The sequence below is a fragment of the Triplophysa dalaica genome, chromosome 4, assembly GCF_015846415.1.
Source record: "Triplophysa dalaica isolate WHDGS20190420 chromosome 4, ASM1584641v1, whole genome shotgun sequence".
In the NCBI taxonomy this organism is placed as follows: domain Eukaryota; kingdom Metazoa; phylum Chordata; class Actinopteri; order Cypriniformes; family Nemacheilidae; genus Triplophysa; species Triplophysa dalaica.
In genome coordinates, this window is record NC_079545.1 from 16,490,606 (window position 1) to 16,505,885 (window position 15,280).

Below are 15,280 nucleotides of genomic sequence, written 5' to 3' on the forward strand. Positions count from 1 at the left end.
TGAGTAAAATAAAATAATTTAGAAAAAAGTCATTTATTACCACATTGCTGTCGCAACATTTGGCATGGTCAGTGTTATGAGTGTGCGTCCATCCAGTGGAGAAAACAACGGGTACATTGTTTCACTGAAACTTGCAGTGAATGTAAATATATGTGACTGTGTCTCTACATTGTAGAAAGACACCTGCCCTTCTTCAAAATCAAGGTAGACTCCCAGTTTTCTTGGCACAAGTGTCAGTGGTAGCTGGGTCTCTGGTTTGGTACATGCAAAAAACTGCCTTGTGCTTCTCCAAATTGTCCAGTAGCCCTCAGAAGGGTTCATTGAAAATCGGCCATGCCTTTTAGAGGAAGCGGTGGTCACTCCGATACGCCAGTAGCCATTGTTGGCAATGTCCACTTCCCAGTAGTGACGACCGGACGAGAAGCCTTCCCAGCCCAGAACACAAGGCCAGCTGTCAAAGCGCTGAGTACTGAGCGACACTTCAGTTTCATTCAAAGCTTCCTGAACCTTCTTCCTGTCGTCTGACAGCTGTAACCATGGATGGTTAGTCATGGGGTCCAATGCTATGTCGGCTAAAAAGAGGAGATGAGTCATCAGACAGATGCAAAGGCAACATTTAAAACCTTTTTTACCCCAAAAGATTATGATTAAATGAGTTCCATTGCTTTAACAAATTGTAAGAGATGTTATGAATCAGTTATACCTGATGCACTGGAGATCAAGCTCCACACTGTAGAAAACAATAATGCACATTATTACTGTACAAATATTATGATTTTTCTAATATTATATTGAAAGACATGAATTATTGTGTCAAACAAGACGAATACATGATTCAGTACCTGAGTTTGGAATGTACTTGGGTGTTTCTGTTAAATAAAGCATACATTAAATGTACAGATAATGAAGTTGCTACTAACATAATTTGTACAGTGAACCTGTTAGAGGGTCTAGACGAAAGTCTCACCTGTTTTCCAGATGCGCTGTTTGCTGAGGAGCCACAACTGTGGAACAACATCCTAAAAACAATAGAAACACTTTAACTAACAGCAGAAAAGACTGTATGTATAACATAATATGACCACAATTACGGATTTTCAGGAATTAGGTTTAGCTAATTTGGCTTTGACAAAAGAAACATTGTTTCACTGCAGAGGACATTTATTATGGATAAGTTCTCACATCATTTATTCACCCTCATATCCTTCAACACCTGTTCATGATTTTTTCTTCTGTGGAAATGACTTTGGAATAACATAAAGGTGAGTAGGTTTTGGGTGAACTACCGCTTTAACCCACTGGAGTCTTATGAATGACTAAATCCATTACTTTTATTATAGATATAAGTAAAATCCAACTACAAACGCATTATTAAAGGGGATGTGCAACAGCGTTTCATACATTCTAAGTTCTTTACAATGTTAAACGTGCTGTCTTCTCGTGCTTGACATGGTTCACTTGTCAAAAACGAGTTGGACGTATTGGGTAGCATTTCTGTGCTCGATACACTCCCACAGTGTTCGTATAGGTTTAGGAAAGTTTTTTTCGAACATGAAAATCCACTATGTAACAACTTTATCTCAGTACCTTATAGGGGGACTGAAATAGCCCGCCCATACACCAACCAACGACCGATAGGAAGACCCGCTTACCATCAGGATTGGCTATGCTTTGGGCCTGCAGCCGCAGCTCGAAACTCTTGCGATAGTGAGAAAAGTTGAGGTGTGTTTGTTTGTTCACGCCATTTTAGTGATGGATTTTATACAAACTGTGGATATAACACTGGATTTGAAACTGATAGATGGCGCGGTGCCAGTGCTAAAAGATGCCAGACATGAACCGCACGTGGTAAGTGAAACTATGAGTCTTTTGTCTGTGCTTTAGTTACGCCCTGCCCCCATCCCCCCCACACGTGTTGTATGTTTCTCTGTCTATTATAAATGTGATCAAACTAAAAGACTAAAGGTTATTGGAAGGGTGTGATACTATTCTGTAAGTACTCAAAATTAAAGGAGGCATGAATTGAAATCACAATTTTAACCCAACCTTTTGTTATGTAAGAGGTAATCGTATTCACGCGAACATCATGTAAGTGTCATAACTGATAACGCCCTTGTTACTGAGATTACATGTGTTATTGACACCAGGCCCAGCGAATGCCAGGTTCTGGAATGCACTTATCTATGACGACATTGATAGGATGAACACATGGAGCATTTGTTTGTTTAATTTCACAGAGGATTCCTTCGTGAACAAGGCACAGGTCGACATAAGATTTGTGGAGAGACTAAAATTAAAAAGCAGTGCTGTGCTGTCGATATTGAATATCAATATCCGATAGGGAATGGCTAGCAATCTTATGTGAGTAAAACATTTTTGTACTATGCGTCACTATTGCTTTGTTAGAGATTGCCTGATGTGCCCTGAGCACTATTCGCACAAGATCAGTATTACCTGGGGACCTCTAGTCATTTGTATCAATTGCAGAGGTTGTCTGTGATCTTAAGCCTGTGCGAATCGGGATCTTGACGGGATCATATATAATTTTTCAAGGTTTAATCCACTGTTTGCAAATAATAGAGGCTGTTTTGAAGTATTTTGGTATTATTTCAGGTGCTGGGTGATATCCATAAGTTACCGGGAGTCTCCTGTTTGTTTATTTATCATGGAAACTCATTTAACATTTGAGACCTGTGATCGCGGTGATCTTTTGTCCGGTTCGCGATCACGGGGCTCAAATGCTGACAGGTATGGTCATATATCATTAAACCAATACAACTATAGGCTATACAAACTGTACGCAAAGCCTTGCCATCACATCCGGGATATAAGTCAGTAAATTTGAAATGAAATCCTCCAGTGCTAATGCTTCACAATAAATACTGATGTGGGGGGGTAATTTACAAATCACAGGAGGTCTCCAGATAATACTAATGCCCTGCGAAAACTGTGAATGGTGCTAAGGGGTAACCTAACGTTACCTCTCTAACCAAATTCACAGGCTCCAACTAAGCAAACTACTATCCAATCAAAGTAGTGGGCGTTACTTCCAAGTGTCTTCACTGCGGCACGGCCCGCACGTTTGTAGAGCTGGCCTCAAAACCCGGGTAGAAAATAGCCTATTTGGCCTATTATTATTTTTAAAAAGCCTTATTGATAGTGATGTTTTGAATGTAAAAATCATGCGAACATCATAAGTAAACCTCAAACAACAGTATAAAACAATAAACAATCCAAGTTCATCACACCTTTAAAGCGGCCCTGCATCGGTGTTACATGCATTTTGACTTCTTTACCATGTTAAACGTGCGGTCTTCTCATGCTTAACATGGTCATCTTGTCGAAAACGAGTTGGGTGTATTAGTAGTATTTCTGTGCTCAATACACTTCCCCAGCGATCGTACAGGTTTTGGAAAGTTTATTTCGAACATATAAAATGTTTTGTAACAACTTTTCTTAGTCCCTTATTGGACAATTCTCTCGGAAAAGCACACAGCACGGCCACAGGAGAGAAGGAGCATGCGCAGACGTCACTTTCACTTGTAAGCAGGAGAGAGAGAGAGAGCAAACTTTTCTGAAGTGCAGTTGTTTATTTGTTCACTGCATTTTGGTGATGAATGTTATATTAACTGTGGATATAACGCTGGATTTGGAGATCGTTTGAAACTGATATTTGGAGCCGTCCCAGCACACATTGGTTGCGCACATGCTTTGGTTCAGCCTATCCCTCCCCCCCGCACGCGCCGTATGTTTTCGGAAACAATCGTAAAGCTGTATCTATAATAAATTTAATAAATGTGATCAAACTAAATACTGTTCGAAGATAGAAAGTATGCAATACTACTCTATAGGTATCCAAGATTAATATGAGATTGTTACGCCCACTTTAACATGAGATATGCAGAAACTGTCTTAGTTATGGCCACTTTAAACCTTCTTTGAACCACTTTAAAAGAAGGTTCTGTTGGTGCGTGACAGGCTATGATTCTTGTTCTGCCATGTTGTTTACATAAGAGATACAATAAAAGTATCTTTATAATGTCATCGAGAAGTCTCCATATCGTGGATCAGAGCTAGTTTATGGTAGTTTAATCTATGAACTTTAACTATGACGTTCTTGGAAACGGCTTAAGTTTATTTAGGCCTTATCTTAAATGTGCTCTGGCTTACCTTGCTGTCCGCCTTTAGGACAGACCAAGTTATGAACTCCAGAAACGGCAACAACTTCTGAATTTTCTTCTTCCTCAGTTCCAGCTGTCTCAGAAATCGAACAAATTCCTCTCTCATTACTCCAAAGCGCTGTATACACACACGGTTTATTTTTTCAACATTAGCGCATTACTCCTCTATTATTTTATCACACCCAATGGTTCTCACCTCTGACACAGTCTGCAGCTCTTTAGCCCATTCCATGATCCTCTGCTCTGTATGCTTGACAGTGTCTGTCTTTTTTTCTTTCTGTTCCCAGCATGCATCTCTGTCCTGTCGCCATGTGCTTTCCATGAACAACTATAAGAGAGAACAGATCGACTAATACAGTGCAGGAAATGACCTCTATGACAATCACGTATCCTGTTTACAACCACTTCTTGGGAGAGTTAAAATAAAAAATATGAATTTATGTATTTCAAGCCATCAACTCACAAGGTCAACTTTCTTGAGCTCTTGTGCCCATTCAAGGATGAGTTTACGATATTGTTCCAGACTCTGAGGCTCAGCATTCACATATATACTTTGGCCTTCGTCTGCATGGCTGCCAGGCTAAAAAACATGCGTACACACAGTCAGTAGTGTTATTAGAGATAGTTCACCCAAAAATAAAACATTCTGTCATCATTCACTCACTATCACATTCTTCCATATCTGTAAACATTTATTTGTTCTACTAAACACATAGGAAGATATTTGGAATATTGTCAGTAACCAAACTCATCTCCCATGTACTGCTATAGTAGGGAAAATAAATACTATGGGAGTCAACGTTTGGTAACGGATATTCTTTCCAAATATTTTCCTTTGTGTTTAGCAGAACAAAAAAATGTATACAGATTTGGAACAATCTAAGGGTGAGTAAATGATGACAGAATTTTTGGGTGAATATCACTTTAAGTGTTTCAGTGCCCATTCATATTCATGGGTTCCTGCATATCTAATAAAACAGAAATGTGATATTTCAATTCACACACATTACAACCGTCGTTAAGTGCTGTTGTTGTAATTCATTTACAAAGGTTGATTGGATGTTTATCTAACATAGTTCCATAACACAGAAACCCTCTCCGGCCTCTCTCCAGGCTGCGTACCAACGGATTAAAGTCTGTAGTTATCAGTTGCTTTATGGCACATGAATATAACTTTTGGCGACGAGTGGTTATTACTGTGCTAAAGCACGCAACCCTTATAAAATCGATATAAAAACCTTTGTCTGTTCATCTCTACACAGGGGTGATAAATCCGTGATTCAAGAATGTTCTGTTTTATCACCGCACGTAACTTAAGATATTAAGATTCGAGCATTCAGACTGATCTTAGTTCTGATCTCTGATCTCTGAGCACTCAGACTTTGATCTAACCACCACTGGTGCCCTAAACAATACACTTATTGCACAATACTTTTCTCATAAAAGCAACTGGTTTGTGTAAAACACTAAAATACAGTAAAATAAATGAGTCTTCCTAAGTTTGAGAAGGCTTTGAGGCATAATGGTATAATAATGAATATCGTTTTGCTCATTAAACTTTCAACGTTTGAAGGGATAGTTCACTCATTCATCATCTACTCACCCTCATTTCATTACAAACCTGTATGACGTTCTTTTGCAGAACACAGAAGATTTTAAAGAATTTTGGTAACCAAACAACATTGGAACCCATTGACTACTATTATATTGACAAAACCACATTTCTCAAAATATCTCCTTTTGTGTTCCGTAGAACTCCGAAAGAGTCATACAGATTTTAAATGATATGAGGGTTAATAAATGACAGAAATTTGGAACAGGACATTCATTTTTAAAGTCCCCCTGTGGTTGTTATGTGGCATTTTAAATATGTTTTAAAATAAAACATGAGCAAATTCATCATTTTACACCATTGCAGAGTATTTTCTCCATATTTTCTCGAGTTTATCAATGAAAATTCAGTTTGAAACTGCCTCTGTTTATGACATCATAACCCTGTAACCAATCACGTTAACAGATTTCAGCCATAGATATGAAAGGATAGCGCAAAGAGTCGGCACTGAAACGAGTGCAGAGTCACGCGATTGAATTAAGGTGGGGACCAATTTGAATATTCATGAATCCACGTATACTAGGGTAGAGTTACATTTAAGTCTTTTTAAGGTATAAAGAAATGATCACAGGAAAAAACTTTTACATATGCTAAAAATATATGTTTTAAAGGTCCAGTCAATGAAATCTAGCCGCAAAAGTACGAAATGCAACCAACCACTCACTCCTCCCCTCCCTTTCGAAACACTTAGATGGCTGACAGAAAATGGCGAATCATATGCAAGGGAACCCGCGGTGTATGTAGATAGAAATAGCTCATTCTAAGGTTAAAAAAACATAACACTCGCTTATTCAAAGGTAATAAAAAACTAAGGCTCGTGTAAACTCTATATACACCTCTGAAGACATAGTTATGTATATTAAATTCTATTTCTGTCAATAGATCCTCCAAAAAATTACACACTCCACCTTTAGTGATAAACTAATTAAATGCACTGGTACTTTAACAATTAAACATCACCTTGCACACATCTTCCACCTGTTGTTTCCATTGAGTGATAAACTTCACACATTCCTGCAAGCTGCGGACATCCTTCAGATCCTGTTGCAGAACACAAGAACAGTTATTAATGTAATCTATCAATTTATCTAATTATTTATCTGTGAGTTTACGTTTTGTCTCAGGCTCTGGCTTCTCTGGCTGGGAGCTGAACTGTGAGCTTGAAGTCCTTCATCAGGCAGAGTCCAGCGTACAGCCCCAATAGTGTTACTCAGACGAGCCTCAGGTGCCTGAAATCCTGTTATGCACAAACAAATACATCTTTGGTAATATATATATATACTATTCTAATAGTAATGTTTTTTTTTATGTTTTAAACATTTATTCTTACTACTTTTGTTCTTTAGGATACTCTTCATTTTGTTTGGTCCTTCTTCTACTGAGAAGTTGACTCTAGCAGAACAAAAACCTCAGATCAAAGAATGTACCATTGTCCCAGTTCAACCGTTACATCCTAATCAGCATGGGTGGTTATTTTTTACACCTTATACATGATTCTAAATGACAAGCCTTTATATGTGTGGGCATATGACCAAATCTTGTCAACATTTGTTTCAACATGATCTTTGTTGTTGCGTTTTAAGAGTTAATTGGAAACATTTCCATTAATTTATGAGGGTTCCTACAAAAATGTAATGACAATTATGTAATTTACCGTGTAATAAACAGGTGCCTTTGTTAGATATTAAGACTATTTGAATGTTTACAGCAGCAGTGATTATTCACAAGTAGGCCTAAAACTATCACAAATGTTGAGTTTAGCCTTCATATTAAATTATTCAGTGAAATAAAAATGATAATGGTACACTTAAATTTATCCACTGGCATAATATTACAAAGGGGTATATGCACACGGAGGGATGAGGTCCGCTATAATCTCAGCCTGGTCTGTTACATCCGAGGCACGTAACGTCCATGTCAAACAATGGGTCTCATTCACTAAGCATGCATACGCACAAATTGGTGCGTGAAACCTGCGTACGAACGTTTTCATGAACCAAATCATGATTCACTAAAACATCATTTTTAAAGTCCCCCCTTTCGTACTAACATGTATTCTTAATATAAGAGAAAAGAAAGGAACATCTGAAAGCACATGTATGCAAAAATCACCAGCCTCTCTCTTTCTCTCGAAGACAAAATTGTCAGTGTTTCTGACAGAACCCAGGCACAGGTAGACAATGGATGACAAAAATACTTTAAAAAAATCTGAAAATCTGAAAATAATCATAATATAAAACAAAAACCCACAATGGGGCAATACAGGAACTCATATTAATTAAACAGACAGAAAATGTCCCGCAAGGGGGACAAAACAAACAAGGTCAAAATTCCAAATAAGAATCCAAGCACGAATGAAGGGAAAGTCAGAACAGGGATACCGTCCTTTACAGGAGACACGAACAATGAGGCAACCATGTAACACACACAATGAACCGACGCGGGAATTGGGACAAGATATAGGTGAACACTGACAAGTGATTATTACACAGGGCTAGTGACGATCAGGTGACGGGACTCAAACACTAATGGGTACGGGCAGGACCAGGACGGGTGAACCGATGACACACTAATGGGTGCTAATGGATAAGAGGAGGGCGGGGCTAGAGGACGCGACAGTTTGAAATTAAAAAGGAGTGCTGTGCCTTCAATATTGGATCCGATAGGAATGGCGCAGCAATCTTATGTGAGTAAAACATTTTTGTACTATGCGTCACTATTGCTTTGTTAGAGATTAATTGATGTGCCCTGAGCACTATTCGCACAAGATCAGTATTACCTGGGGACCTCTAGTCATTTGTATGAATTGCAGAGGTTGTCTGTGATCTTAAGCCTGTGTGAATCGGAATCTCTGTGATTTGACGGGATCATATATAATTTCTCAAGGTTTTATCTATGGTTTGCAAAATGGAGACTGTTTTAAAGTGTTTTGGTATTATTTCGGGTGCTGGGTGATATCCATAAGTTACCTGGAGTCTCCCTTTTGTTTTTTTATCATGGAAACTCTTGTAACATTTGAGACCCGCGATCGCGGTGATCTTTTGTCCGGTTCTGGATCACTGGTCTCAAATGCTGACAGGTACGGTCATATATCATTAAACACAATTCAAGTATAGGCCATACAAACTGTACGTAAAGCCTTGCCAATAATAGGTCAAAAAAAATTTGAGTAAAATCATCATGTGCGAATGCGTCACATGAAATACTGATATGGGTAGGTGATTTATAAATCACGGGAGGTCTCCAGATAATACTAATGCCGTGCGAAAACTTTGGATGTAAAAACCATGTGAACGTCATAAGTAGACCAAATAGACAGTGAGGGAAATTAGTATTTTAACCCCTACTGATTTTGTAAGTTTACCTGCTTACAAAGAAATGAAGGGTCTATCATTTTTATGGTAGGTTTATTTTAACTGATACAGACAGAATATTTAAAAAATCAGGGGAAAAAATGTTATATAAAGGTTATAAATTGATTTGCACGTTAGTCAGTGAAATAAGTATTTCATTCCCGAGCAAAACATAACCTTGTACTTGGTGGAGAAACCCTTGTTGGCAAGCACAGAGGTAAATAATTTCTGATAGTTGGTCACCAGGTTTGCACATGTGTCAGGATACATTTAAGTCCACTCCTGCAATCTTTAAGGTTTCTTGGCGTTCGCTCAGGAGTTGGAGTTTTAGCCTCCTTCACAGATGTTCCATAAGACAAGGGTCTATATACTGGCTAGGACATTTAATGTGCTTCTCCTCAAGCTACTCTTAGGGGGTATTATTCAGCCATCCTGCAGTCCTTGGGCAGCTCCTGTTGTACCGGTGAGGAAAAAAGATGGAGGGTTGAGATTATGTGTTGACTATCGTAAATAAAATGATGTCACAAGAAAAGATACATATCCCCTTCCACGCATCGATGATGCTTTGGATAGTTTGACCAATCCACAATGGTTTTCCACCTTTGACCTGGCCAGTGGTTACTGGCAGGTTGAGGTGGATCCCAAAGATCATCCTAAAACTGCTTTTACAACAAGACAGGGATTATTTGAATTTATTGTTCTACATTTTGGGTGTGAATAGTCCAAATACATTTCAGCAATTTATGACTTAATTGTGTCAGATTTGCAATGGGTCATATGTTTAGTGAACTTTGGACAAAATTTTGAGGAACACCTTCAACAGTTAGGTCAGGTTTTGTCGAAATTAATGGCTGCCAATTTTAAAGTAAAGCCATCAAAATGTAATCTCTTTGCCACTAAGGTACAGTATCTCGGTCATGTAATATCGGCGGAAGGGGTAATGGCCGATCCTAGTAAAGTGGATGCTGTAAAGGCATGGCCGACCCAAAAGAATCAGACAGAGGTGCGTAGTTTTTTGGGGTTGCCGTCTTATAACAGGCGATTTGTTGAGGGATTTGCAGATTTGGCACAGCCATTACACCAACTAACCGAGAAAGACGTTTTCAGTGGGATGAGGCTTGTCAGGAGGCTTTTGAGAAGCTTGAAGCTGGTCTTAAAACAGCTCCAATTCTAGCTTACCCAGATCCCCATCTTTCTTTTTTTTTAGACACTGATGCAAGTGATATTGAGATAGGGCCTGTGTTGTCACAGTAAGTAGGTGGCCTCGAGCGGGTGGTGCCATAAGCAAGTAGAGCTCTGATTAAACAAGAACGTAAATATGCCAAGACAAAGAAAGAGCTGCTGAGTGTAGTGACATTTACAAAGTATTTTAAACATTTCATTTTGGGGAAGATGTTTTTGCTACGTACAGATCATAATTCTCTTCGGTGGTTGCATAACTTCCAGGGAGTGGAAGGCTCCAACCGTTGGTTGGAGCAATTGGCAACCTTTCAGTATAGGATTGTGCAAGGTCTGGGAAAGAGCGATAGTAATTCAGATGCCATGTCAAGGTTGTTGGATTATATTGAGGAAGCCTGTGCGAATGCTTCTAGCCAAGGAGAAGTAGTCTCAGTATCTCAGCTCTGCGTTGTAGAGCAGGGAGAGGTTGGTTTTTAGTTGGGATGTAGGTGAAAGTGAGGATAAATACCTAAAAAGTGTTCAGTATGCTGACCCAGGTCTGAAGTTAATACTGGATGTGAAGAAGCAAGAGGGGAGTAGAATAGAGATTTTGAGGAGCTATCCTGCCCTTAGGAAGTATGCTTTGGTCTGGGAACAGATACAGGTTCAAGGACATATGTTATTGATGGTGCTGGTCCCAAAATCTGGGCTGACTGCACAGACCCAAGTGATCATCAGCTTTGGTCCCAAAGGTTTTGGGGATGTTGCATAACACTACCACTGGGGCTCATTCAAATTAGAGGGGAAAGGAAGGGATTGGTTTAATTGGCCGGGTGGTATCGGGATGTGAAACAGTGATGTCAGGAATGTCCGGACTGTGTGGTCCATAAGGTGACCGGTCCAACCCCCCGTGCTCCCCTTATTCCCTCTGTAACTTCTCGCCCATTTGAATGTGTAGCACTGGACATGTTAGGGCCTCTTCCAGAGACGGCTCTTAAAAATAAATATGTGTTGGTAGTGGGCGATTATTTTTCCAAATGGACAGAGGCATATCCGCTTCCTAATCAGAAAGCAGGGAAAGTGGCCAGAAAATTGGTAGAAGAATGGGTCTGTTGTTATGGAATTCCTAGAAGCCTACATTGAGATCAAGGCCAAAACTTTGAATCAAACCTGTTTGGGAAACGTTGCCGTTTGTTGGGTATTAGTAAGACTAGAACCACCCCATATCAACCACAGTTGGATGGTATGGTTGAGAGGTTTAATCGTACTTTGCTGGCCTTGTTATCTTTTTACGTAGATGACAATCAACGAAATTTGGATGTCTTGCTGCCCTATTTCATGATGGCATATAGTACGGGTTTTAGCACATATAAGGTTCTGTTTGGTCAAGAGCTGGTGTGGTTAAAGAATAAGGCTCGAAAGAAAGGAGTGAGTCCTAAATTACAGAAGCGATTTAAGGGACACTACAGAATCGTGGAAAAGGTGTCCGAAGTCCTCTATAGGATACAGCCAGAAGGAGGAGCTATAAATAGTGCGGTGCATTTTAACCAATTGAAACCTTACGGCAATTCTGTTGTTCCAGGTCCTGTGGGGGGTGGTAATGAAGTGAGGGCCAGGAGAATATACAAATTCAAACCAGGGGGCAGAACGGAAGCAAGGGTCCACGCTTTAGGTCTAGCTGGGTGTTTCGACAGTCACGTCCAGGGGATCTCCCTCCTGCTGCGGTTGGTCCTCATACCTCTGTATCGTCCAGGGTGGTGGAAGAGTTTCCCTTTGCGGTTTCTTCAGCTGCAGCGGAGATACCAGTTTCAGCAGTAATGCCTACGGGGGTCGAAAAGTCTCCTACAGCAGATCAGGCGGTGGAGACAAGGACGTCGGGGTCCTCGGCGAAAGTCCCAGCAAAGGAGCAATTGGGTTCTCCTAGGCTGGTGGGTAACTGGTGACTGAGGATGTTTATGCAAGTGATCGGTCTGTGGCCACTGGGAAGTCTGGTCCAGAAGTTTTGTCTCAGGGAGAAGGCATAGATCTGGGAGTATCATCGGATAGTGGGACTTTGGAAACTGGAAGAGCTCAGAGTATAGTAGGCCGGACAGTACGGGCTAGAAATGCCCACAGCTGGTTTAAGGACTATGTGGGACCCTTGTAGAGACTCAAGGACGATTCTGTTTTTTCCAAAAAAGGGGGGTAGTGTAATTCATATGATCGGAGTGAAAGTGATGTCATGTATAAGTGATGTAATGAAGGAGGGGGCTGCTTTTGATGAACGCACCTGTGGACAACGAGTGATGGCGTTAACGTGTTAAAAAGGGGAGAAAGAAGAGCGACGAAAAAGAGAGGAGGAGGAGCTAAGACTGTGAGACACAGAAAAGTAGGCCGGTAGAGTCCACACGGAAACGAGGATTGAATTGTGCTGTTCGTGGCTGGATAGCACCAACGACGCGAAGAAAACCGGGGGTCCACTTATTGGCAGAAAGTAGGAAATAAGTAGCGAGAGAGAGGAAAGGGACTATAGGTGGACACCGGCGGACTGTTTGATCAGCTCTTCTCAATCCCTGCGGCCAAGAGACGGGTACCTACTGAAAGTGACGACGGGGTGTTGTCTGACGGACACGGAAGTCTGGTTTTAATTGCTTTACATGTGTGCTTGTGCTCCTTAGGAGACATCATTAATTTTCTCTCAATGCCATATGCTGGTTTTATAGGATGGTTAATTTCACGTATGTTCCTGGGTCATGTTTTAAGAACATTTATAACGTGTGCTGGGCAAACTGGTATTTATGACGTGTGCTGTTTGTTCGCACTATGAATTGTTTGCTGTTATTCTCTACTGTGTGCTGTGCCAATTTTTGGTGGTTGGCGGTTAAAGGGGATAACCAGTGTGTGTTATTGTGAATTAAGTTGATAAGTGCTGCTCTTATTGAAATAAACATAATATTTTTCTCTGATATCCTTGAGTGGTTGGCGTTTCTGTAGTGCTCCCTCCGGACCTTCCCGGTCAAGAATTAAAGGTGGTGGGAGCAACATTATTTGAAAAGGCCTAGTGCCCTTAGTGGTGGCTAAGGTTTGTTACAATATTGAACCGTTCGGTAAGACCTCCACGTTTCAAGACGTCCATCTGAATTGCGTTTTTTCCATGCGCTTAATTACACTGTGAACTGGCGCTGTCCGTGTTTGTCTGTATGCTGAGATAGATAAACGCATCCTCAATTTGTAATAGCGACGAGTGGTGATAGGGCGGTGTGCTGTTGTCGAGTGTAATGCTGGCGAACAGACGCGAGCTGTCTTTATTGTATGCCTGTTTCACTAAAGTGATAGTGTCCAAATTTGGCACATCAAAAATGTATTTTTACACTGCAGACGAAAGCGGCACGTTCGCGTGGCTCTCAGCACATGCAGAAAAGCACCACGACAATGTCCGATTAACGAAAGTCATGCCACTCGGCAGCCTTTCGGACAGCTATTTACGTCATATCCAGAGCTCTTCCAAGCAGGTATTTAGCATTGCATTTCTTCTCATTTACTGCAATGGCAGTGACGCACCTTGCTAATATATTATCGTTGGCCTTTCCCCGAGCGCACGTTTACTTCAACTAAAGCAATCTCAAGTTTTGCATGTCATGGTTGACACGAGTGAAAACAATGACACTAGACAGAAACCCTGACGTTGCATTACGTCATTTTAATTACTCTGATGCCCAAAACCTCTTCAAGAAGCTTATTTTCCTGGCATGTTAATGAACAGTAAACCAAAAACTGCTGTGAGCTGCCAGTGTAAATCTTTACAACATGAATTTGTACAAGTAGATTTTTACTTAAAGATAAGAATTATATTATAAATTATAAAATAAGTCAAGTAAAATAAAGAGAATTTCAGTAATATAGTTTTGTTCTTAAGTTTTTACTGTTACTGTCACATAAGCATAAAAAAAATGTGCTTTAATGTGCTAAAGCCATCAGAACCAAACTGAAAACCATGGGCCATAAACCGAGGTTCTTATTGAACTGTGGGTGAGCTGTATTGTTGCATCCATAATATATAACAATGTTCAGACGGATGTTGTCAGTTCGCTGAAATTTTATTCAATTAAAATTGTAAGCACTTTCTGTTTTCTGTTTTGTTAGTAACATGATTTTAGTATTGCAATTTCTGTAAAGCCGCTTTGAAATTACAAGTACTGTGAAAAGCTGTATACAAAAAAATGTGAAGGGTAGTGACTATGCTGAACCATTCAGAAAATAATCATGATTAAATGACATAATCACCCAAAACAACAGGAGTCAAATTCAGCTTTTAAGTCTAAAATGTGTTTCACATGCTGTTTGAACACTAATCTAAATGTAAAGACATCTGCGTTAGATATTTTGATACTCTGTTATAGCATGTTCATTTGATTTACCTATTATATAGGGTGAAGTCTAGAATAAATAATATGTATATTAATATACATATTATATATAAAACTTATACACTGAAAATAAATTAATCAATTCAGAGACAATAAAAAAGTAGAGAATTTTCAAATAGTAAAAAATCTAAAACATACGTCCTAAATGTTGGCAAAAAAAGAACAAAATTAATACAAATATTTTACAAATTGCACAAAAAAAGTCTAAAAAATTAAATAATACAAACAGTCATACAAATTAATCCAAAATCTAGGCTAAAGCTCAGTTTCTTTAGAGCATCACACAAAGTGAATTAAAACATATATAATAATTTCCTTCTCTTCTTACCTTCTCTCTTTGAGAGGTCTGACACTTGTGCACGCTAGCAGATCCCGAGCACGAGAGCACAGATTCTCACCTGCAGTATCATTTCATCTTTAGACAGTGGACTAGACAATGACCTTTGTCTCCTCTTGTGCACGACTTCCCCTCTACCAACTCATCACCGTACTGAAATACTGACTCCTTATCAATATCATAAAACTAAACTCACTCTCAGGGTTAATTCAGTTTATCCACAAATACATCAT

General features: G+C 39.7%; 1 protein-coding gene across 1 annotated transcript; it reads right to left on the reverse strand.

Annotated features, from left to right (window-relative positions):
- Positions 1–36: 36 nt before the first annotated feature.
- Positions 37–7,151, reverse strand: si:ch211-114c12.5 (nuclear factor 7, ovary). Its single transcript, XM_056747097.1, has 10 exons — positions 7,124–7,151; positions 6,906–7,030; positions 6,754–6,834; positions 4,645–4,761; positions 4,378–4,509; positions 4,171–4,299; positions 968–1,019; positions 843–869; positions 704–730; positions 37–572 (listed from the first exon to the last, which is right to left on the reverse strand). The coding sequence occupies exons 1-10, from the start codon at positions 7,149–7,151 to the stop codon at positions 37–39; spliced, it is 1,254 nt and encodes a 417-aa protein (XP_056603075.1).
- Between the last annotated feature and the right edge of the window lie 8,129 nt (positions 7,152–15,280).

Excerpts from the sequence above, each read along its gene's own strand:
- si:ch211-114c12.5 (XM_056747097.1), bottom strand. The coding sequence starts at position 7,151 with ATGAAGAGTATCCTAAAGAACAAAAGTA. Across the intron at positions 4,762-6,753 it reads AGGTGGAAGATGTGTGCAAG|CCTGGCAGCCATGCAGACGA; the intron begins GTGATGTTTAAT and ends CATGTTTTTTAG. Across the intron at positions 1,020-4,170 it reads TCCTAAAGGCGGACAGCAAG|GATGTTGTTCCACAGTTGTG; the intron begins GTAAGCCAGAGC and ends TATTGTTTTTAG.